Source organism: Mycteria americana, chromosome 3, assembly GCF_035582795.1.
Source record: "Mycteria americana isolate JAX WOST 10 ecotype Jacksonville Zoo and Gardens chromosome 3, USCA_MyAme_1.0, whole genome shotgun sequence".
NCBI lineage: Eukaryota > Metazoa > Chordata > Aves > Ciconiiformes > Ciconiidae > Mycteria > Mycteria americana.
In genome coordinates, this window is record NC_134367.1 from 58,643,142 (window position 1) to 58,668,551 (window position 25,410).

At 41.4% G+C, this 25,410-nt stretch overlaps 1 protein-coding gene across 1 annotated transcript; it reads left to right on the forward strand.

Annotated features, from left to right (window-relative positions):
• Positions 1-946: 946 nt before the first annotated feature.
• Positions 947-25,264, forward strand: PKIB (cAMP-dependent protein kinase inhibitor beta). Its single transcript, XM_075497340.1, has 3 exons — positions 947-1,179; positions 19,838-20,012; positions 24,499-25,264. Exons 2-3 carry the CDS (start codon positions 19,865-19,867, stop codon positions 24,582-24,584), a joined length of 234 nt encoding a protein of 77 aa, XP_075353455.1. The 5' UTR covers positions 947-1,179; positions 19,838-19,864; the 3' UTR covers positions 24,585-25,264.
• The last annotated feature ends 146 nt before the right edge of the window (positions 25,265-25,410 follow it).

The window sequence follows — 25,410 nt, forward strand, 5'->3', positions numbered from 1 at the left end:
TTGAGGTGGAGGCTGAGAAGTGGTACAATTTACTTTGCAGTATTTTGAAATCCAGTAATCTCTCCATGACGAACCCCTATTTACTTCAAAATGCTGATCTTTGTATTATTATTCTAATCACTTTCTGGAGCAGCATTTTTTATAACTAGTACCTGTGGAGCAGGGAGGGGTTCTCTGAGCCCTTCGCAAAGTTTGTACTGGGTTTCTCTCACTTAATATGAAAGTGCAGAGGGAAGAATGTTCATCCAAGAGAGAATATGGGGAAGAAGAGGTTATACTTGGCAAGTGCTGAATTGTTGAATTAGATCGGTGTAGACTTTAGTGTGGTTTCATACGCTACCCAAATAAATACATAAGTGATTTGAAGGATAACTTAATAAAACCATTTAAACAAATTGTTTCCTTGTTTCTCTACTTTTTCTAAGTTAAACATTTGAAATAGAGATGACACCGTACAAAAAAGGAATATGTATCTAGGCAAATTAATTTCTATTTCTGCTGCCTGACTTTATGATCCCACTGACATCCACTGAAATGCCCACTTTCACTTTAGTAACTAAGTAATTGGCTGTTGTGAACAGTTTGTGGGGAGAGCCCGATCTCAGTTGCCCCAGTGTACATCCAGAGGAACATAACTCCTGTGGGATCGCTCTAGATTTGCAGCAGTTGAGTTTTACTCAGCTTGGATCCTCTGCATTGGAAGAAACCTATCCAGTGATAAATAAAACCCCACCTTTCCCCCAGTCCCCCACCTGTGGCTGACTGACCCTTCAAAAATGTCACGTGGAGACTGTCGTGACTTTGTACAAAATGTTGAGTCATTTCCTCAACTGAGAAGTTAATTTTTCTTCAGTGTTCCTTTCCTTTTTTTCCCCTGCTGACGTACTCAGCGCACAAGAAGCTTTTTTTATTTGTATAGCTTCAAATTGTTTCAGCCTTTCTGATTTTTAAAAGCAGGGAGGCTTTTCCAGTGTTGATTTGCTTCTCTGGTGGTTGTGTGACTGCAGGTTATTTTTGAGGAGACAGTGGAAGCCAGAGCTGCTGGCACCTTCCTGGATGTTCCTCTCTGCGATTGCCCACAGCTTGAGCAGTGGCTTTCTTCTGTAGCTCACGCCCAGCCCCTCTTCAAGAACGACCATGCTGTGGGGCTGAAGGCACCCCTGAACCATCAACTTTAAGGTACTTAGTATTTTGGGGGCCAGAATTGGGCAGATTGCCAAGAAACCATACTAGATGACCCTCTTCCCTGCAGGCTGGTCGGTTCTCCATGCAAATCATCTGACAGCTAATACAAAATTAAGCAGTACGGTTATTTCTAGGTTGCTTTGTTGTCCGCTGTGAAACTCTGTGTGTAGATGCTGAAAAATTAACTCTGTTGTAGACATTTGCTGAAAATGCGGTGGGAAAGTATTATTTATCTTATAACAGTGTGAAAGCAGTTTTTATGCCACGGGTACTCTGTTAAAGCTTCGGATAGCAGAATCCTATTGAACAGGCACGGCTTGCTTGCTTACACAGTGTCCAGGCAGCAGTTGCCACCTTTGGGGTGAATGTAGCAGCACTGCTGGTGCAGAGAGATTCACCCTCCTTTACAGGATGATGGAGAATTCGGTTTATGACATGGTTGTTAAGGGCTTATTTTTGTACCAGGAATGCCCTGAATGGAAAGGCTTAAGTCCAGAAGTCTACCTGTAAGGCATGTGCTCCTGTATGTGAATTCGTAGTCTGTTTATTTTAAATGTACTCAAGTTTCATTTCCCTCTTGGCAACAGTTCAGCTTTCTCTTGGTGTTTTGCTGTAGTCAGCTGAAAGCCAGACATTGAGATCACATTCTAGTTGTTTCTGGGTGTCTCTGGTATTCATCAACCCCTTTTTGCTGTCCTGTAAGTAGTTTTTTTTCTTATGCTCTCATTTGCTGTATTCTACCATTTGGGTTCTCTGCCTCTTTTAGGCTGTTTTTAAACTATTTGAACAAGGTTTCATAAGCATCTAGCATTCCTAATGAGCTTTAGTTGAAGAGCTGTTCTTGTCTCCATACTGCTTTGAACAAACTAAGCAAACAGAAAAGTTCCCTATTATTTAACTGTTCATAGCCTTGCCAGTGTTCTCCTGCTTGCTGGGCTTTACGCACCTCGGAAGTCGTCTTTGTCTTTCTAGTGTCTCCGCTGAAACATTAGAGTAAGAATCTTGTTTGGTATAATAAATGTGGTTAGATTAAAAAAAAATAGACTCTAGATTATATATTCAAATGTTTTTTGGCTGTGACTGTTGGTGCTTTAGGGAGTTCCCTGCTGAGAAGTACAGCAATGGGTTCAGTTTCTCTGTGGGTGCATCTCTTCCTTCTTCAGAGGGGAAGAGGGTTCATCAGGCGAAAGCAGGGAGAGCCACTGTTCATGTGGCCCTTCAAACGCAGATTGTCATGTCAGTCCTGTGGAGACATCCATATCACAGCCAAGTTTCTGGAGCTCTCTGTGACCAGGAAGAGTCTGAGATGGAGCACTGGCCACAAACAGCTCTTAACTGAGCACAAATAGCTGCTTGTGCTTGGACCTCTGTTTAATTCAACAAATCTGTAGTCGTTTGGTTGATACTATAAGGAGCAGAATGTGACCCATAGTTTAAAAATGAGTGTAGCATACAGGTCTGTTTAGTGAAAGGTCATGTCTTTTCGTCTGCAACCAAGAAAATTCAGAATTATTTCTGCATTTTTTGAGAAAAACACCAGATATAAATAAAACAAACCTTTCAACTGCTCATTTTAAAGTAAGCCATAAAAATGTAGCAGAGCAGACCAGATGAAAATGTTTCCCATGGTGCCTATAGTCTTTTGTAGATCTTCAAGAACAAGAGGTCATCTGCAGAAAAAAAAAAAAGAGTCCGCTAAAATCACACCATCCGCAGTTCTCCACCCAGACTGTAATACTCCAGGGAGGAGGTGTAGGATCTACTCATCTCCAGTGTTGAGTAGAGTTTCGAAAAGGATATCCGTTCATCAGGAAAGCATGGCAAGCATCCTTATTTTTGACCTTTCAAAGATATAGGTCTTAATGCAGAAGTAAATGTCAGTATATAAAACAAGGAGTAAAAGTTTTGAGTACTACAACAACATCAGCATAACCCCCCAAAGATCCGTACTTGTCAATCAGTATCCCTCCTAGGTTTTTGTTTTGAAAAGCTCAGCTCCATACGTCCACAAACAAAACTCCCGTGGAGTTCCCATTAGGCAATGCAATTATGTCTGTGTGTGTTTCTGGGAAAGATGCATCTTTGTAGAATGTGTCCTCGAAAACGGTCTTGGTATTTGTTGTGGTTTAGCCTCAGTTGGCAATTAAGCCCCACACAGCTGCTCGCTCACCCTCCCTCCTGGTGGGATGGGGGAGAGAATCGGAAGAACAAAAGTAAGAAAACTCATGGGTTGAGATCAGAACAGTTTAATAATGGGAAATAATAATAATAATAATAATAATAATAATAATAATAATAATAATAATAGTTTGTAATGAGAAGGAAAACAACAAGGGAGCGAGAGAGGAACAAAAACCCAGGAAAAAAAAAACAGTGATACAACCGCTCACCACCTGCTGACCGATGCCCAGCCCGTCCCCGAGCAGCGATCGCTGCCCCCCGGCCAACTCCCCCAGTTTCTATACTGAGCATGACGCCCTATGGTATGGAATAGCCCTTTGGCCAGTGTGGGTCAGCTGTGCTGGCTGTGCCCCCTTCCAGCTTCTTGTGCACCTGGCAGAGCATGGGAAGCTGAAAAGTCCTTGACCAGTGTAAACACCACTTAGCAACAGCCAAAACATCAGTGTGTTATCACTGTTATTCTCATACTGAAATCCAAAATACAGCACTACACCAGCTACTAGGAAGAAAATTAACTCTATCCCAGCCAAACCCAGGACAGTATTGGTTTCAATCTGTCTAGAAACAGAAGTATCAGTTTGCAAAATGATTCACTCAGTGATAATGCCTGTTTTCCCCCTTCTCTCCCTGTCTGTGCTTAATGAGACAAAATGGGGAAAAAATCCACTTCTGAGGAATTTGCATGGGGAAAAAAAAAAGAAGAGAGATTAATTTACACTGGCGGGTGTCAGGCTATAATATGATTATGCTGGCAAAGCTGAAAAAGGAAATGTTCAGAGCTCATAGACATTTTAGAAGAGGTCGTTAGCTTAGCAGATGGGAAAAATTTGTTTCTGAGCATTCAGCAGTTCCTGAGTTCTCACAACGTCTTACACAGGTATGTATACACACTGGCCAAATGCAGCGGAGGCTGCAGAATCCTAAGAGGAGCTTGCAAGGGTGGTATTTCCAATTTAACATGAAATCCGAAGGATACAAAATGTCAGCGCTGAAGAGTAATCTTTAACCAATTGGAAATGGGTTCTTTCTCGCGCCTCGTTCCTTGGCATCAGAGTGCCTTCAGCAAGCGAGTGAAATGGCAGGTGTGATGAAGTGCCCCTCTCCGGGCTGCGTTGCTCGTTCTTCTGTCTTTCTGCGGGGAGGTTCACGCCTGGTGCTGCCTGGGAAAGAGCCTCTGCGGGGAAGGGGTAGGCTCTTGCTGTGGTCCTCCTGTGGGGTGGGGTGGGAGAGGCTGGATGGGGAGGGGGGCACTGGGGCTTTCTGCGTGGAGTGAGAGTGTCCTGGAGGGGTGTATGTTGGCGGGAGGTGAATTTGCTGCTGTAGAAGGGCAGAGAAAGAGGAGGGAAGGTGTTTGCTGCCGTGGGAGGGTGGGAAGAGGGGAGGCAGGGCTGGTGCTGCACGTTTCAGGGTAAGGGAGGGAGGAGTTGAGGTGGAGGATGCCCAGTCTCCTGCATGGCCTGTGTGACTGCCAGGGTTTGGCCATCTTGGTCTCAGTGCCAGATAAGAGCGCAAAGGAACCACCTCCCTGTGATAAAGCTGAGCAAGGTCTGGGATTCCTGGCCTCCTAACGTTTTAGGAAATGTCCTATACCACCGGGGCTGTACGCAGGCTCTTTCCAGGGCGAGGAAACCCAGTGAGGTTGTGTTTGTGTGCTCGCAGGGATGAAACCAGCAAGTGAGAACTTCAGAGGTAACAAAGAGCCTAGCGATTAAAGCACTCACCTAATCCACAGGAATTCAAGCTGACTCTCCTCCCACCCTGTGCCAGCCCCTAACCACGGCCAAGCAACTCTTCAGCAGCAGTCGGCAGGCTCTCTCTTGCCTGGACCTAGTAAAAAAGTTTTGTTAAAATTGGTATGATTCAGGAACGGCATGGTTCCAACAGACCCCTATGCAGTGGAAGTGCGGATTCCTTTACGATGGAAAACAGTTTTCAGTAGGAAAATCCTATCCAATTCTGCTCCAAAGGAAAGCAAAGTAAAAACATTTGCTCAGACAGATCTTGCTTGTTGCTTTTGCTGCTCCCTGTGGGAGAATGGCTCTGGTCTGAAATATCAAAATTAAACCCACCTCGCACTCAGAATATAGCAGACTAAATGTTAAATTAAAAATAATAAGGACGAGGAAAAAGAAAGCTGATTGTTAAACCTTTAAAACCAAAAGATTCAGTAGGTGGACCTCCCAACTAATGTTGTTTGTATGACAAATAGGAACAAGACCTGATGGCTTGCTTTTATTTTGGTTTCCATCCCTCCACTCTTCCTTAAGCGTCAATGGCCCATGTAGATAAAGAAAGTTAAATAAAAGTTCTATGCCTGGTGGCATTCCAACTAAAAATAGCTTAAGAGTCCAGCCGTACTTCATCCAAGTCATTTATAAAAAGCACACTTTAGCTTTCTACTCTGTCATCTTTTAAATGGTCCTATATCTACTGGTTGTTTTCACAGCCTCATTATCATTCAGAATATAAATACACCTTTTTTGGTCCTTATTTGAAGCACTTTATCCAGGTGTTTTGATAGCAGGGCATGTTTACTGAAGGATCATTTACCAAAATGGAAAAGACTCCCTTAAAGCCATCTGCCTTAATTAGAGATAATTTTAATTGAATTAATTTCAAATACATTAATTCAGTTGTGTGGAAATTATCTGAATGCAAGCCCAGTACATGCCTTGGAAATGACTGTTTGGTGTTTGTTCTTGAACAACAGATAGGCTATAATATTTGGAGGTAGGGATTTGCTTTTAGGGCTTACTTTTTTGAGAGACAATAATTTTCCTCAATTGCCGAGTAAGCTCAGGGAGACCATAAAATAATTTCCTTAGTATATTTTACTAGAATTTTGCTCAAAATATGTCTATTTTACCAAACTAGTCTATAACTGTGAAGTTCTAAGATAGGTGGGCTGTTTTAATGTCCTAGGCTAAGGGCATTGGAGGGTAATAGAGATGATTCATACTTTCATAAAATAGAAGTATATTGAAAGGCTAAAGAAATTAAACCAAATGAATCCCAGGTGTAATTCCACTGACTTGTATAGGCTTATAACTAGTATGAATTTCACCTATTAGGCCTATTCTCATAGGAAAAAGAGACAGTCTGAAATAGCATGAAAGTCAGGAAGGTTTATAAATCGCTGTGATCAATCGTATCTTTTCAGCAGAGACGCAGAGGAAACAAATGGAGTCATCTAAAAATAGGAAGGCAGGAGCAAGTGTAGTACTGCAGATAAACCCTTCACCTGAAGCATGAACTTAATCCAGAATAAGTTGCAAGGAAGAAGTTCTTAGTGTGTACTGTAGCTAATCATATAGCCTATTTGTTTCCATCATTAGTCCTCAAGAGATTGTGGGTTCGGGGTTATTTTTTTCATTTATTTGAAATTCTGTTTCATCGGTGCTATTGAGTGGAGCAGGGTGTAGCTGGCTCATTCCCAGAAAACTGAAGGACAAGATGCTCGCAAATATTTGTGCCCCCATGTTCTCTATTCTATGGAAAATTTTGGTAAGTTTTCCCCCCAGTCTCAAAATTTTCTGGCAGAGAAATAAATCTGAGACTTGCCTTGTTCTGATCATTCGTGCCTGCGTGTGCATGTAAATACCCTGCAATATCCGACCATTAAGGTGCAGTCACAGACTTTCTGGTGCAGACAAATAACCAGGGACTGTATCGGCAGGTATCTGATCCACTGGAGACAACTCTTTATCTCCAAATCTGAGTGGGACCAATCCGACCCAGTGATCTGCTCCTGAACGTTATAAGAGCGCATTCCTAGTGCTGTCTCCTGTCTGTATTATCAAATTTCAATGGAAGGAACAGAAGCCTTGCAATTAGATGAAGTTAAGTACATGCATAACTGCAGGATCAAAATGTAAACCTACACTATCAGGATATGTTTCAGTGAATTGTAATTGATTGAATTTATTTTTTATTTGTAAGTTAAAGTCTATTGTAAATATAATGGGGAAGTTTTGTGAATCAAGGTCATTATTTAAATTATAAGGCTAAAGGAAGACACATTTCTTGAATCTCAGTCTGTTTTCTTGGTGAGTCACCATGGGATGGGGCAGATTTTTCTACCTGTAATTTCATTAAAGTCAGTAAACGGGACTACTGCCAAGATTGAACAGGTATGCTCTAGAGGATATGACCTGAGTGGAATTGTATTAGAGTAGGCATGATGTAAGTTGGAGACTGAAATGAAAATGAAAAATGATTCATTTAACATTGAAGAAATATTGTATCCGAAGCGAAAATATATGCTAAAGCATAAAAAAAATACAAATGGAACATACAGAGCAGGGAACTGAGGGTCCAGATTTAAAATGCAATTTTAGAAGACAGTGCAGAAAAGTTGTATAACATAACTTCTCAAAATGTAGCTGTATGTCCTATTGATTTTTCATCTCTGTGAATGTTAACTGACATGTCACTGACATGTTGAGCACAGCAGTAAGAAACTTCAGTAATTCATTAAAGGGTGCTTCAGCGCACCAGGGTGACTTGCACGTGGGGGTTAGCTCCGTTTTGTTTGTAGTAGACTTCACATCCCAAATGGCTGTTTTCTGCCTGAGCTCACTGAAAGTCATCAGATTACTGCAAAAACCACAGTGATCTCTGTTGCTTCCTCTTCCCCTGAGGGCAAACTGAACCAAAGTGATTTTGTAGAACTTTCCAGCACCTGTGGTGGCCTAAGGACATGGTCAAGACAAAGTTTTTAGGGAGAGAAAATATCTTTTATTAGTTAGAAAAATGTCATTGGAAAACTTTTGGGTAGACCAGCTCTCCTTCAAGCTGAGATGGCTTTATAGAATTATCCTACAATAGTTCACTTATATTTGGAAAATCAAAGACCTTTTACTACCCCTGAACTGAGTTAATAAAATAATATTTTATTAACTAACTAAACATTTATTGAGTTGTGCAAACATGATTTTCTTTCCAACATCCTATCCAGTGAAGAATGCCAAATGAAGTATTTTGGATTGGATTTCCAGAAGCATTCGTGGATGAGCCAGAAGAATAGTTCAGCAAACCCAGATCATTTGTGGAGTAGAAGAAGCAACTGAAGCGAGAGACAAATAATTATGGGGGGAAATAGTTATGCAGAGCTTCATGGTGAAAGCAAAGACTGCTGAGACCCTGAGAACCATGTTTGAGTGAAGTGTTGGGGTGATGTCTGCAAGATACCTTAGCAGCTCTCAGGCTGGTATCTTGTGAGTAGGGTGGAAGAGATGCTCTCATCAGCAATAAACACTAGTGAAAGAGCTGAAGTTGTCAACTGCTTTACCTTTCAGGCTGGTGCTTAAGGAAGCTAGTCGAATAATAATAACTTGGAGTGTTAGATTTACAAACTCACTTATGACAAAGACAAGCAGGCTTTGTTGCAGCTTGCTATCCTAAAGAAAATTGGCTTTTAGTAGTACATTAGTACTTTGATTGCCCAATAAAGAGTTGAGGGTTAAGCTTACTTTGATTTAAATGCTATATCCAGACCTCTATAAGTAAATAGCAATTAATTACTAAGTTTCACTTCAGTTTTTTGTTTTGGTTTGTGTGTTGGGGTTTTTGTTGTTTGTTTGGGGGGGGGGTTGTTGTTTGTTTGTTTGTTTGTTTTAAAGTAGAACAGACTGTTGAGTAATCTTGGTCTGGAAATAGTGACTTCTCCTTGTGTGTGTTTGGCACTATGAAACCAGGATACAGAAATGAAAAATTTAAATAGGAAAGTTTTACTCTAACTTAAGGAGAAGAATGGTGCTTGGATTTGGTTACACTTTAGCTTTTCCAAAGTGTTCATCAGACACGAACCATATCATTACAAGACAGAGAGTATCCTCTCCTATCTTCAGGTGAAGAAGCACTAAGGGGTGTGACTGCAAAACTGGCTAAAAACAAGTATTTCCACATCACTAAGGTGCAACTGAAGCTGACTGGGGAAGAAGTCCACGCATAGGGTGGGATGCTCTCCAGGTCTGATCCAGGCCATAAAAAATACAGCTCATAAGTTTGAAGGAGGAAGAATCATACAAATAAGATACAATTAATCTGCTTTTATATATATTTATGGAATGTTATCTGTCCATGACAGACAGGTTCGTGACCCCTGAGGAACCTGAACATATATGTCTATGGGACCTGACGAGATGCATCCCAGATTCCTGAGGGAAGTGGCTGATGTAGTTGCCAAGCCACTCTCCATGATATTTGAAAAGTCATCGCAGTCAGGTGACGTCCCTGGTGACTGGAAGAAGGGAAACATTGTGCCTATTTTTAAAAAGGGTAGAAAGGATGACCCTGGGAACTACCGACCTGGTAGCCTCACCTCTGTGCCTGGGAAGATCATGGAACAGATCCTCCTAGGAACTATGCTAAGGCACATGGAGGGCAGGGAGGTGATTCAAGACAGCCAGCAGGGCTTCACCAAGAGCAAGTCCTGCCTGACCAACCTAATGGCTTTCTGTGATGGAGTGACTACATCAGTGGACAAGGGAAAAGCAATGGATGTCGTCTATCTGGACTTCTGTAAGGCCTTTGGCATGGTCCCCCACAACATCTTTCTCTCTAAATTGGAGAGATATGGATTTGATGGGTGGACTGTTTGGTGAATGAGGAATTGGTTGGATGGTCACATCCAGAGGGTAGTGGTCAACGGCTCAATGTCCACATGGAGATTGGCGACAAGTGGTGTCCCTCAGGGATCTGTATTGGGACCAGTACTGTTTAGTATCTTCATCAATGACATAGACAGTGGGATCGAGTGCACCCTCAGCAAGTTTGCAGATGACACCAAGCTGAGTGGTGCTGTTGACACGCCTGAGGGACGGGACGTCATCCAGAGGGACCTGGACAAGCTCGAGAAGTGGGCCCACATGAACCTCATGAGGTTCAACAAGGCCAAGTGCAGGGTCCTGCATCTGGGTCAGGGCAACCCCTGGTATCAATACAGGCTGGGGGATGAAGGGATTGAGAGCATCCCTGTGGAGAAGGACTTGGGGGTACTGATGGACGAAAAGCTGGACATGACCTGGCAAAGTGCGCTCGCAGCCCAGAGGGCCAACCATATCCTGGACTGCATCAAAAGAAGCATGGCCAGCAGGTCGGGGGAGGTGATTCTGCCCCTCTACTCTGCTCTGGTGAGACCCCACCTGGAGTACTGCGTCCAGCTCTGGAGCCCTCAGCACAAGAAGGACATGGAGCTGTTGGAGCGGGTCCAGAGGAGGGCACAAAAATGATCAGAGGGGTGGAACACCTCTCCTACGAGGACAGGCTGAGAGAGTTGAGTTGGGGTTATTCAGCCTGGAGAAGAGAAGGCTCCAGGGAGACCTTATTGCAGCCTTTCAGTACTTAAAGAGAGCTTATAAAAAGATGGGGACAAACTTTTTAATAGCGCCTGTTGCGATAGGACAAGGGGTAATGGTTTTAAAGTAAAAGAGGGTAGATTTAGACTAGATAGAAGGAAGAATTTTTTTATGATGAGGGTGGTGAGGCACTGGAACAGGTTGCCCAGAGAGGTGGTAGATGCCCCATCCCTGGAAACATTCAAGGTCAGGTTGGACAGGGCTGTGAGCAGCCTGATCTGGTTGAAGATGTCCCTGCTCATTGCAGGGGGGTTGGACTAAATGACCTTTAAAGGTCCCTTCAACCCAAACTATTCTATGGTTCTATGATAATAAAATCAAAAGTCAGCTTTCATTTGCATACCTGAAACAATAAAGTGCTTCTGAGAGCTTGTCCTTGCTTTTTAATGGAAATGGTCTCATGCTTTGAAGGCTTAGGGACTTGGCAAAGTGCCTGCTGCTGTTCACACGCAGTTCCTGCGCACTACCAGGCTGTTACCACCTAACGGCTAGATGGAGAATAGCACTGGGTTGCGTCCTTCACCAAACCCAATTCTGCCTCCAGGAGACCCTCTGGAGGTGTGAATATCAAATAAACAGGGACTTTTCTCCCTAGAAGGGAGCTGCTGGCAGGGCAAAAAAGAGGCATGTCTGTGTAGAAGCTCGCATTGCAGCTGCTTGTTCTTTTGAGGGGTCTGCACAACATCAGTCTGTAAAGGTCATCACAAATACTACGTATTCAGTTAACTAGGCGTTGTGGCATATGTCATGTTAACAAAATAATTTATCCCCCTCAAAAAAAAAAAATTCCTCGGTGTAGTAAACTGTCCTTGTATTTCTTGTGCAGACTCCTCAGGTTTTCTACATGTGGGCATATTGGGATAATTACACACATAATCTTATAAGCAGAAAAAAAGCGCCTGTTTTACTGCTACCTAGCTAGTTTGCTGCTAATCCATAGGATCTCTGTAGTGCCCATCTCTGTGCACATCCTCCAGCACAGCTGGTCTCCTGAAATGCTCCCCAAACTTTACCAAGCCTGTCTTCCTCCCTGCCTCCATCCTGCTTGCCCTCCGAAGAAGCTCCTCCTTACTGATTTCATTCCTCTTCCTCCTCAGTAAAGTTCCAGAGGCTCCTTTCTTCCTGTGTCGCTTTAGCTTGCTGAGTCATTTCTTTATCTCAGATAGACCCTCAGTTAAGCTTCCCTTCTCTCTATGTACAAAAACACCATTACAGGCTCCCCATGCCTCCTACTGCTCTGTCATCCTTGTGCTCCTGACTTTCAGCCCTTTGTGCCCACATGTTGCTACCAGGCAACTCTTTCTCTTCTGTAAGCACTTCCACAAGGATCTCCATTCCTGGGAACTTCCTGTCTATACCAGTGCCCTTTGATTCACTCTGAACTAGATGGAAACGTTCCTCATTCATGTCAGTAAGATGTCAAGAAGACTTGGGCCTTCTCCAGTAAGAGAATTGGGGTACATAGGTGTGTTGGTTATGTGCATAGGATTGTCCTATTCTCATATATCTGCTAAATTGTAAATTCATCTTCTCTCAGTTGCATTTTATATTGCACTGTGCTAATTGCTTTACTACAGTACATTGTGTAAGTGGACTCCAGTATGCTACAAGCTGTCTGCTGCCTCAGCCTGTCCCAGTGGTTTTGTCAGAGTAGTTTTCTTCCACAGAGCTGGCAAGCAGAGAACCAAATCCCTCGCTGCTTCTAATAAAGAATACAGTACGGACATATGCATATGCTGGCTTATGTAGGTGTTGACTTGTCTGTGTCGAAGGAAGCGTTCGTGGGATGCTGGGGCAGCAGGTATCAAAGAAGAAGGAAAAAGTCCTTTGATTCTTCCCTGAAGAATTCCCAGTTCAAAGGCTGAGGAACAAGAAGATCGGAAAGGTTGGAGGAAAGGTGTGGTGCATGTATGACTAGTAACAAGACTAAGTAGTACAGTAAGGATACTCATTTCCTTGTGTGCCTTTGGCAATGCGAAAAATCATAAATACAAGTTAACTGCAATGTTGTAGTTGCAGGGCCTCTGCAAAATTAGCCTTAAAAATGATGTCTAAATAATTCCTAAATTACTCCTCAGGTATGTTCCTGTGGGTGGGCAAGCTTCTCTTGGATTTCAGGCCAGACACAAATATTAAGAAAGGATTTGGAAGGGTGGAGCTCTGTGTCTCAACTGAGAAAGTGTACTGTGTATATGTGGGACAGGCGATATTTATACATTTTGCAATAGGAAATGAAAACTCTTGTGAAGATGAATGGCCAAAATACAAGAGGAAGAATTTGGCTGGTTGGTTGGTTTGTTTCCATTGAGCTTCATTTCTTATTCCATAGTAGGGGATGCATTTGATTTCTTTCCAGCATAGCTGATGCATTAGAGTTTCTTCCCTGTTGAATTGTGTTTCCCATGAAGTTGACTAAAGCTTATGTCTGTCATTGCTTTTGGTCACTCAGAGACATTTGGAAAGTGATTTGCTCGCTTGCTTGGTATTGACTGCCTTCAGCTAATGTCAGTTCATTTATTACTTGCTGCAGATAACTTCTGATTCAGTTGTCAGCATCATGACCCCTTCCCCTCTCTTCCTTATTTTCTTTCACAATGGGAAAATTGTACCAGTACTTAGAAGTGCTGTTAGCTTTGTAATGTGTTCTTCCATGCATCAGAGCACTGTGCGTACTCAGACACAGCTCACAGTAAAGCTGTTCTACTCTGGATGGGTTTGTAGAGGGTGAACCGCACCATGGTATCTATGCATTCTCCAGAAGTGTAAAAACAGCATGACTAATAAGTTACGTGGCTTTTTTTGTCTTGTCTTTTCCATGAGTATAATATTTGCTTTATGGAAGTGATCAGAAAATTTGACTGAAAGTTTCAAAGTACAAGCCTGAGGAAAAAACAAGTCCATCCCATTTAATTTGTATAGAAAGTGGTTTCATGCCATACATACCTTGTAATGCTGGCGTGGCATACTGGCTTACACCAGTCTTTTCAGCTGCAGTATCTATACAAGTGCATACATATGCTTTTTGGGTACTGTATACAGGAGACAGCAAAAGTTAAGATATATATTGCATTTTGAGCTGAAGATTGGTGAGGTTTGTGATGTACCTTAATATTTAATAAAATTAATTCTCCATCTTCAACCATTCCTCATGAAAGCATAGACAAGATTTATCTAGAAATTGGACTCACCACGGGCAAAATTTATCAGCTCCTGTCTTTATCCTACAGCTTTGGCCAAGGTTTTCAGATTCTGTACCCCAAACTGATGAGCATCTGAACAACATGATCAAGATCTTGGACCTTCATTCAATGCTTCTGAGAGCACTGAGGCAGGAAATGGAGGAATGGTGTAATCTTAGTATCCCAGGCTGACCAGTTTGGGACTAGGAAAATCATGTATGGAAGCCATTTTTGCACATTATCAGTAAGGATATTGCCCCTGGTGCAAAAGTGTAGAGTAGGTCACATATCCAGAGCAAAAGAAACACACAAGACATTTGTGTTAAATGTCTGTCCAGCTGTGTACACTGCAAAGAACCAAAAGTGAAACCCTGTTATAAAATATACCAAACTTACAAATACCATCCCAAAAATATCATGTGTTATATGGGCTGTAACATCCAGACTGAGGCAGAAGATGTAGAAGGACTCAGACATGCTTCTGCACTGTAGATTTACTGAGATGGGATATAATTTAGTTTCCCTGTATGGGAAAACAACTCATGAATTTTTCAGAGAACATGCACTAGAGGGGACATCTCTGTTGGTACAGGAAACCCAAATCATCTTTCTAAAATGAAATAATAAAAGGAACTTGTTTCAACTTTAGTGATGTATTAAAAAACCTGAAAGCTAACAAATTTACTTTTTTTCCTGGGTGATTCACTTCTGTCTTTCATATAGTTAGCTATATTGCTTTTGTGTATTAAGAAATGTGTGGTCTCTTGTCCTAAGCCCCAAACAGAATCAAGACTCCTGGGTTTGATATAGATATGGTAAAGACCGCTTGCTTATCTTTCTGTGTGCTTCCCAGCACTAGGCTTACGAGTGTGTTACAAATGTTATTGATGTGAAAAAACACATAACAAATTTTCCTCACAAAAATTGTTATGCAAATGCCCAGGTTACTGCTAGTCAGCATCATAATCTCTGGACTGTCTTCCTTAAAAGCATGAATGTTCCTAGCTTTTTTCCTTTCCTGTGGTCCAGTAATGATTCAGGATAAAGCACAAGGATTACATGGGCACGTATAATGAGAATGTTCCTATTCTGAAATCTCTGGGAAGAGGAGGCAAAGCTGTCAGGATGCAGCTGCAGCTGAAGAGGATGTGAAAGCATGGCAACTGCATAGCAAGGAGATGTGGTTTTCATCTCAGTTGCACAGTGGGAAGCACTTCATTGAATAAGTTTTCTGTTCTCTTTAGAAACTTTCGAACCTACAGGCTTTTGGGGTAAAGGTGCTTGGAGAACACTCATTACTTACAAGTAAATAAAAACCAACTAAACACAACTAAAAGGACTAAAGTTCTTTCTGAATAAAGTAAGATGCTGAAATGCATCTTACAGTTAGAGACCATCAAGAAACAAAATCAAGCAATCTGGCTCTAAAAGTCCTACTTGGCTATTGTATTTTTCAGGTGTTTGTGAGAGGATTTCATGCTTCCCAGTTTGTTCCTACTAAGGGGCATTCAAAAGGAACAGTGTTTGGGAAGTGTATCTTTCTCTGATAGTGCAGACAGAGACTATTCGTAAGACCTAAGACAAAAGTTTTTGAGAGGAGGGAAGTGCCTGAGTGGCAAGGAGCGATGTGTTTGGTCTTTCAGTCTCCTGCATGGAGTTGTAACAATACCAATGTCAGGAACCTTCGACATTTCCTGAGGAATAGTTTGTCCTTCCAAGCAGAACAAAAACAGTATTTTGTCTCTGTGTAAGACAGTAAAAAGATCAGAAGAAAAAAGAGCTTTCACAAATATATATGGTGGTGATTTATCTACTTCCTAACAGATAGGGTGAGGAAGAGACAGCACTGACATTTAATGTGGACCGTGGCACCTGCTACAACCAAGCACCGTAAAGCATTTTTTCCCTTGATCCTCAACACAACATGTTTCAGGAGACTTATTTGTTCTTTTCCTTTGTCATTTACTTAAACAAATTCTCATCAGCTTCTGTGACTCATTTTCCCCCAAGAGCCTGGCTATGCTGCCAACAAAAGAAGATTCAAAGATTAACAAACTAGCTGTCTCGCTTAGAGAAAATCCCACTGGTAGTTTCCCTGCCATTGCTTTGTTTGAGGACACTTACTTAAATGTCTGATAGATACAGTAATTGAGTTTTATTTCTAGTTGTAGCCAGTTTCCACAAGCAGAGCATTTCTTTCCCCCTCGCACACCTGAGTGGTCTGTTGTGTGTTCTGGGTGGTCCTGCAGGGATTTCAGAGGCGGATATGAGAAGATTAATCTTGTACTCCCACAAACCCCTTAGCACTATGCCACGGCCCAGTAATGAGCTGCAAAGTTAGTCTGGTGCCGTGGAGTACTGATGGAGTACTAGTTGGGATGCCTTCGGTCTCTAATTTTAGTAGGTGAGCTTTTCTGGGAGGTCCACCTGCCTTCCTACTGTTGACCCTCTGCAAACAGCCTGCATCTCTGCTCAACTCTGTTTTCCACCCAGTCCCCTTCTGCTTTTGGGTGGCCTGGTTTTTGCTATGGAAAAAGGGGAGCCGGGGAAGTACGGAACCTTCTGCTCTGGAAATCTGTCACTATTCTTTGAGAGATATGCACCATTATTCTGGTGAGCAGTGACATGGGAGAAAAATGACAACAGTAATTTGGAAGCTGAGAGAGGCAACTGCATGCAGGCATTGGCAAGATGTAAGTATCTTTAACTTGGATAAGGCTACAGCAAAATGAGTTCAGTGAAGCTGAAGGAGCTGTTGCCGGCAGGAGGAGGAATGGAATTGGGAAAATAGATGCTGTGCTGTGATTATTATTTACTCTGTGAGGAAGCATGAAAAATACTACATATAACAGATGCAAGAAGATGCCAAAAAGACAGTTATTTCCTGGTGGTTACGTTAAAAAAATTAAAGGTAGAAACAGATGAAGAGTGGAGAAACTTGACATCCTTACTTGGATGTAGGCCTTAGAAAATACTATTATAAGAGAGCATCAGAGTGAAAGTGAAGAAATTCCTTAGAACATTAAAGAATGAAATGCTGTTTAGCTGAAGTAGAGCAGCAAGCTATTTTGAATATGGTCTGTCATATGTTTGGAGGTGGACTTAAGTTTTAATTTATATGGACCTAAATGGACTTAAGTTTTGATTTGTAATGTCAGTTCTAAGCCTGCTGGGGTAGTCCCTTGTCTTTCAAATATACTTAGAGAACACCCTGTGCTAGCACAGTGGGCAGCCCTTAACTTTTGAACTCGGTCTTCTCCTCAGCCTCTAATACATTAAATGTAGTGTAGAAAAAACAAAGGTGAAAACATAATGGTAACTGCTACATATAGAAAGAATGGTGTAATTTTATTATTTTTAGATAGCTATGTTTGAGTTATGGCCACCAGACCAATGGATAATGATCAGCTGATTTTCTGTCTGACAGATGTTCTAGATTTGTCTCTGCACACTTCTTTAATCAAGTGCATAAATCAAAATTCACATACATGAAAGCGTGTCACACTGTGTCCTTCATCATCTTTCTGGGTTGTCTAGTATTATGCAATGAAGGGAGATTACATCAGGGGAGAAAGAGATGAGCTGGAGAGGAAGGGAGGGATTTGAAACAAGTGCACAAGGTGGGTAAGATGAAACTCTACTGCAGAAGAGAGTAGTTTCATATAGCATGAGTTGTAGAGCAGATTTTCTCCATTTAAAAAGTAACCATTTAGGGACCAAAACATCCATGCAGGAGAGAAAAGAGAAAAAAAACAAGTCCACGAGACAGGTTTGAGAAAGTCTTTGGTGTGTTTTGACGTTAATGTCGTTCTGTAGATCCTTATGTGAACAGCAGTCAGCTCACAACAGTATTATTGTCTCACCAACTAAATGGCTCAAATGAAATGGGCAGGAACTACAGCAACACTAGTATTTTGGCATTGGGAACAAATTTTAACAGCTTTACTAAGCAAAAGGAGATCCTGAGTATTTTCTCTTCTGAAGTGTAATTTACAGTCTCTACTTGCTCTGGTGAGCATGTGGAGAAATGTGTTTAGGACACCTACAGTTAAGTAAATATGAACACCCACAAATTGCCATGAGACTGTGTCTGTAAATATGGATTCATTCTCCTTATTTTGATATTTCTTGTCAAGTGCTGACCTCACCCATTTTAATGAATACCTAGTGTAATGCTATATCTGAGATGTCGATACACATACTTTGTATATTTTCTCCAAGTTGCACTCTTGAATGTCCATGTATAGTTTTTATATTTTTGCTACTTATGGAAAAGATTCATTTTGACTTGACCTGACTGTTTTCATGCAAGACAGGAACTTTCTGCTAAATCTCCAGGACAGAACTTTCACTTACTGACTTTGGTTAAAGAAAGTGGTTTATTTGCATGTTCAAGTCGTCTTTCAGACTTGCATATTTTACTCATGCCTTCGTTTCTTGCCAAGAAGGATTAATTTCTTTATTACAGAGTATTTAGAGATACAAAGAAGATTAAGAATATTTATTCTTGTTGTTGGAGTGACACGCTGAAAGGCACTTTGAGGGAGAAAAGGAAAATGTTCTTTGTGGTGGAAACGCCAGGTCAGCATCAGTAATCAAATTTCTGCCCCTCCGTTCCTGCACAACAGAGCAGGTCATGTTTGATCTCTATTTGCCTCGGTTTTTCTGTTCATGAAATGAGAGCACTGATATTTCCCTACCTTAGCAGAATTTTAGAAAGGGGACTATGATCCTTTGCTTCTTATATGAACAACACTAAAATGATTGAGACTTTCCTTATCCAATTCTTATTATAAATACAGCCAGTTGTCAACCGAAAGCTGACAGCCTTCCATCAGATTGGTCTCCAGCCCCATCTGTATCTCTTCCCACACAAAACACTGACTATATTTACACAAAGACACAACATTCCTGTTCCCACATTGCACACACCACTGCATTCATATAGAGCAAGTAAATATTGTTTTTAATTGAACAATTAATGTCTAATTATTCGAAATTACTCTGTTAATTATCAGAAATTATTGTGTACAATTCTGGTATGATAGTCTTTTGTGATTCTTAATAATACAGTTGCCAATGGCAGTTTTCACACACTATCCCTGTGTGCCACTTGCAGCTAAGTATCATCTCCTTCTGCTCGAGGTGTTCTCACTTAAGCTGGTGCCCTGGGGTGTGATCGTGCAAACACCTCTATGCCTGGTCCAAAGCCCATTTTGGTCAGCAGAAGTTTTCCTATTCAATTCAACGGGCTTTGAGACAGGGATCAAGGGAGCAGAGCACCGTTGGTTCTGTTATTTCCAGGATTCAGTTAGTTATTAGATAAAAGTCACATGCCCAAGCTGAGGTTAAACCAAGCTAACAAGGAACAGAGGAAAGCAAATGGTTTGATATCTGCAGGATAAAGAAATTTTATGAGGAGTTTTAGTTTGGTTTTTGAGAGGTCTTTTTTATATAATTTGCTCCTCTGTGAAAGGAGTTTGTTCTGACAAGATTCTAAATAAGAATCTAAACAAGATTCATAATAAAGAAAACATGCTTTGCTTCATAGAGACAGTATGACAAAACAGAGTTTCAGTTCCCTTCCGAGTGGCTGTATGGTAAAACCACTTAAAAAGAGGGATCCGGTCATAAAAAGACATCCAAGCAGCTGGCAGAAAGGGCTGTTGCTGACCCGATCCACAGGTTTCTTGTAGGTACGGAGCTGTTCATTGTGCTAGTCTGATGTGCAAATGGCAACGTAAGGAAATGCAGGGAGATTCTTTTATCTTCTTCTGGGGCACAAATAAAGCTTAAGCACTCAGTATTGAAATATATGGCTTTTAATAACAAAAGACCCATTGGGTAAAGCTTATGGCTATTGTATTGTTGAGCAGGTGATTAGCATCCATCCGGGCTACAGCTGTTTTCTTCTTGTGTTTGTTTCATGTGCAGATGTTGCTATGAGGAAAGGAGTCAGCAATGACTGATGTGGAGCCTGTGGTCACAGATTTTGCAGCATCAGGACGGGCAGGCCGCCGGAATGCCTTACCAGATATTCTGGGCTCTCCTGCTGGTGCTGGGACTTCAGACCTGCCACACAAACTGGCTGCGCTCTCCGTTTCAGAAGGTAATGGCTGCACATTCAGGAAACGGACATTTTTATGCAGTTGTCCTTTGCTTTCTCCTTAAGACTTCTCCCACCATGGAGTTTTGATGTCAATACTAGTATTTCTTTCCTCATTTGGGATTAAATTCAACCTTCCAAAGCAGTTGCCACTTGTACCTCCTGATGAGACAAGTTAATTTTAACCCAGACTATGTCTGCCATATCCACCCACAGATTCAGTGTTCAGCAGCCTGGGGAAAGGTGTGGGAACTGAATTCCAGTTCCTCTGAGGAAGAGCAAACACAGTTGCACTGCTGGGCAGCTTGGAAAACCATCACTCCAGCTATAAATTAGGGTCTACTCCTGCACTGAGATAACTTAGCACAAGACAACAACCTTCGCTGTTAGTCCAATTACAGCAATTAACTCGGGCATATACATTAAGAGTAGGGTTTACAGTGATTTACTCCTGCTAGTAGGCTTTCAACTTTGCTATCTGAGACCAGTGTCCTATTTTGCCATGTCCTTTAATTTGGTAAGGTACTCTGTGGATTTAGCACAGGTCTAATCAACACCAGCTTTATATTTGAGTTCTTTTTACTTTCAGGGGGATTTCAGGGGCATTTTCAGGTTCAGAAAAATCGGGTTTCTAATGCCTATGAAGGGAGAATTATAGGTTGGCCCTGAGCATCGATTACCCCTACTTTTTTAGGTTCTGATTCAGAAGTAACTTTTTCTTCTCATGCACATCACTGTTGCTGCTGTGACAAATGCCACCGCAACTGGTGGTCCCACATCCAGGAGCAGCAATGGTGTGGGTGGAGCACAGCGGGAGGCAGGCCTGTGCTGAAGAGTGGAGGGTCCATGAATCTGAACTGAAGTAGATTATAGGAGGGATTCCCAGGCTCTGAGGATGCAGGTCCTGCTTGTACATTTCCCGAAGCAATTACAAGATGTTGAATTTACAGACTTCTAAAGCACCATAAAGGCTGGGGGGGGGGAATTCCTTTGATTACAAGTTGTTCTTGCTTTGGTGATTTAATTTATATTCATGTATTTGGGGTTCTGTAATCTAAACCCAACATGGACCCATTGAAGGACTGCTGGGCACATAGAAAGAACATTTCCAGGAAGAGTGAGAAGGGACCGAATGACCACATCCTGGCTTGAACCTGGGAAAGAGAAGAAAAGAAGAATCTGAATTGGTGCTGGAAAGAGGCATTACTTTTGCAAAAGGAAAGTGCAAGGATTTATGAAGGAGAGAGGGTGGACATAAAGAAAAAAAGGGAAAGACAACAAGGTCAGATACCCTCGGGCTGCAGGGCAGTAGTGAGGGGAACTGGGAGAATCTGGAAGAGGAGGTGGGAAGGACAGTGAGCCCTGTGTCAGAGTACCTTCAAAGTAAAGCTGGGAGCCCTGAGTCCAGTTAAAATTCCTTTGTTTCTAGGAGAGATTTTTCCCTAGGAATATGAAAGTATGTCCCTACAGATTTTCTCCTTCTGCTGTGTGTGACTGGAGCACTGGAAATCCATTCCAAAGTACAGTCACTTAACATTTAATGCTTTGGTTTTCAAATATTATGGGGGGGGGTTTATTCCAAATAGCTCTTCTGCCTGGCACAGTTCGTGTACCATGACCAGGGGTCAGGCTCCACTGGGAGAGAACTGTTTCCCTTATCAAAGGGGAGGTAGATGGGAATTTATATTGTTATTAGTGTCAGGAGCTGTGGAAGTGAAGTGACCATTCCAACCCACTGAAATATTCATTGCTACATTATGTGTAACTAACCTTTGTATTGTTTAGAGCGGTGAACCTTGAGGGAGATGCACCATGTTAAAAAAAGTGCAAAAGAACACAACAGCTATAGATAAGTTCCTCGTTTGTTTCATTTTGGCCTCTGGAAAGTTTAGTAGTTGGAAAGAATATACTTTTTAAAGCATGCAAAATTTCTCTTTTCGATCTTTTTTTTCCCCCTGGATAAAAATAAACATGAAAGAATGAAAGTCTTGTTAAAAGAAATGTTACAGCACAGCATAAAATAAGTACTTAGCCCTCCAGACAGAATAATCCTCCTCTCCTGGTGCCCATTCAATGCATGAAGAAGAAGAAATGACACACAGCTACATTACTTTTAGCAAAATGTCCTGATGCTTTCTTACAAATACAAGGACCAGCACTGCCAGGATTTGAAGAACAATTAAGAGCGTGGAATTATCCTTTGCTTTTGTCATTGACATATAGCTGTGCCAGAGCGTGCCTGGAAGGAGCAGTTTCTGTTATCAGCAGTTTGCAGTAGTGATAATATGAAATGAATACAGGATACAGTTAGGTCCACTCTGACTACTTGGATGCTTTTTGGGGTTTGGAATTCCACAAGTATCAGATGGGAATTACAGCCTCATTGTGTTGTAAGTTAAACTTCTGATGAGACAGCAAGCAAAATGAGAAGTCATCAAAATGGAAAGAAAGTTTGGAAGTTCAAATGCTGTGACAGGGAAACAGTTTGTGAAACATCTGGGGCTCTAACAGGCATCTCTTTTTACCTGTTTCTGGTTTTAACAATAAGTTGTTAAAAAAATGAAAGCCATTTCCAGCTCAGAACAAAGAAGTTGGATAAATGAGAAAAGTGGAGAAGATGGAGCATGTGGCTATATAAAGTGTGCCCTATTTTTTTTCTACTCTGAAAGATTCAGTGAAGGTTATGGGAAATGGTGAGGAGGACTCCCTCCATCTTGCTTCAAATTTAGCTAATGCTCATTGGATCATACATTTCCTCTCTTTCTAAAATGCTATCAGCTGCTGTCATAGTGAAAGGATGTGCTAATACCTTTTGTCTAGCTTAGAAGAGAAAAGAGACTTTGCTTTATTCTTTATGAATATACAAGGATCATAGCTGTGTGATAGAAATTTCCATGTGCTCTGCAAGCCACACCAAATTAATGTTCTCATGAGATGGACAGGAGAGATTTTGGCACCAGCTGTTTATCTCAGAGCCTAACTCTGAAATGAAGACCATCTGTATCCTGTCTGATCATCCTCTGATGGTTTGTAAGTTTAGGAGGGCTGAGACTTTCAGGAGGCCATACTGGAACCACGTTAAACGGTTGATTGGTGTAACTGGTGATCCAAAGGTTGAAGAAGAGTCTGCGAGAAGTTTGAGAGCAAAGAGGCTATAATCGTCTCCCACATTTGGTAATCTGCGTTAGGGCACCATTCTGCCAATAACCTTTATTGTTTGCTGAATTTTTTCTAGGTGACTGTGTATAACTATCTTGATACACTCAGCAGCTTAGCGCCTGTTGCATACCTAAGTGCTACCAACTGTAAGATTAGATTTCCTCTAACAAACTGTTTTCCTCTACCCTGTCTGCAAGACTCCACTAATATTAGACATCCAACCCCACACAGAAACAGCCAATAGAGGAGATTGTTCTGTCTCCCTTTCCTCAACAGTGCTGTGCTACGTAATGCTGAAGAGTGTCAGATAACTCAGTTCTTAATTTACCAGTATAAAACTCCAAAGCCTCCAAACCTCTGAGCAGACTTACAACATCAAGCGCTTTCTGCCAAGAACTTTAGGTGATGAATTGTGTACAGCAGTATATATTTGCTGTGATATGTGGAGACCAAGATATATAACTCTTTTGGCTGTTTGTGATATTTTACAGCAAGTCTCCAGGGCAAATAGCTGAAAATGTACCCCTTAGATTACAGCTATTAAAGTGGAAGACGGTACAGCCAGATATGCTCATCAGACCTCTCCTTGCCCCCAAAAGCTATGGGCTGTCTTAGATTTGGGTATACAAACTGTTCTGTTAGCACTGGTAATGCCATGTGGGACTTGAAGGTATTGTGAAAATGATTACGCTTTGCAAGGAAATCGGGGCAAGAGGAGTTCCTGTTTCTCAGTGAGAGAATTTGAGCATCAAAAGCGACAGCGTGGAACTCTCCATTTAATGACCATGCGTGCTCAGGAGCTTTTACTTATATTAGTCATGTAAGTATCCAACTCTAACCTATGGAAGAGTGAACTTCTAAATCAGAGTAACAATTCCCTCATCTTGTGAAGACAGGGTGAATTCTCCTAGGTATTTCTTGGCAAAAAAGATCAGCCAGATAACTGGCATGTTCATAAACTGTAATGTTATCTACCTGAAACCAAGCAATGCTCAGAGGAATGCAATATTTTAACTTGACTTTGGAAATGACCCAGAAAAAAAGAATACCAATAATAAAAAGTTATCTCCAATCTGTTTCGTACAACCAAATGCACATTGATCAGCATGTGCAAGGAGCAGGCAAATCAACACCAATAGGCAATTGGTTTTGGAAGATGCCTCTGCAAGTTCTTTATCTTTCGAGTTAATCACTCTTTCTAAAGAACCCAGGAGTGTGGTAATAAAGAGCCAATCCAAACAGAGATGATCAGTGAACCCAAATATTTGGCTGGATTAAAAAAGCTGTGAGAATGTGTGTGGTATAAATATTTAATTCTGTATTTTTTTAGATGAAGGAGCAGAGGGTGGAGAAGTGCCATCATCCAAAGCCTTGCTGGAAAGTCAAGAGGCAGAAGGAAAAAGCAATGATTCCTAACACCTAAGGACTGCTGGATTAATGAAACCCATGACAGACTTTCCAGTTTCCCTGTGTCACCCCTTCTGAAGCGTGGTAGCAACTTTAGCAGCACAGACAAGATTTTGCAACACACTTGTACCTAGATGACATTAACGTGGAACTACTGTTTTTTCTACTGTCGTCCTTCAAAAACCAATGTTCTAGACATCCAAATGGGAAGAGAACTAAAGAATGTATCTCGGTTTGGGTTTTCTCATGGTTATAGTATTCATCCTAACTAATCTTCTTTGACAGTTTCAATTAATATACCTAGCAGATGTACCACCAATTAATGATTGCTTCAAAATAAAAATCCTGTTTCTTAATTTCCCAAAATAGTTTATTTCTCTCTGACACAGAGGTGTATTCACTCTCCCCACCTTAAGATGATATTAAGTATATATTAGATTACAGACATTATCTGTAATTTATCTCTTGAGATTTTTGTTCTCATTAGGCATATGTAGATGGGTGTGAGAAATAAAAAAGAAACTATTTTTTTCTGTCCTTCTCCTGTCTCCAAAAGGTTTTGTAAACTACTTAAACACCAGTGCTTGTTTTCAAACTCTCTTTAAGCTCTATTTGATTATGGCAGATCACCTCAGTTCTCCCACTCTTAGCAGTCTTGCCACTTCGGTCATTTCTGTTTTCAGGCTGAATATTGTAGCTGTTCATGTGTATCTAAAATAAAGTAGCCATGTTTGTAAGCGATTTAAAATTGTTTAATCTCACTGTGGAAATTAAATAGCTGTCATCTTTTCTGTCTTCTGTTGATTCCTTGATGTTTCTCCTGTATGACAAGACT

Bases quoted from the DNA above. Each gene is read 5' to 3' on its own strand.
- PKIB (XM_075497340.1), top strand. From the start codon at position 19,865: ATGACTGATGTGGAGCCTGTGGTCACAGATTTTGCAGCATCAGGACGG. The intron at 20,013-24,498 runs GTAATGGCTGCA...GTATTTTTTTAG, and splicing joins TGCGCTCTCCGTTTCAGAAG to ATGAAGGAGCAGAGGGTGGA.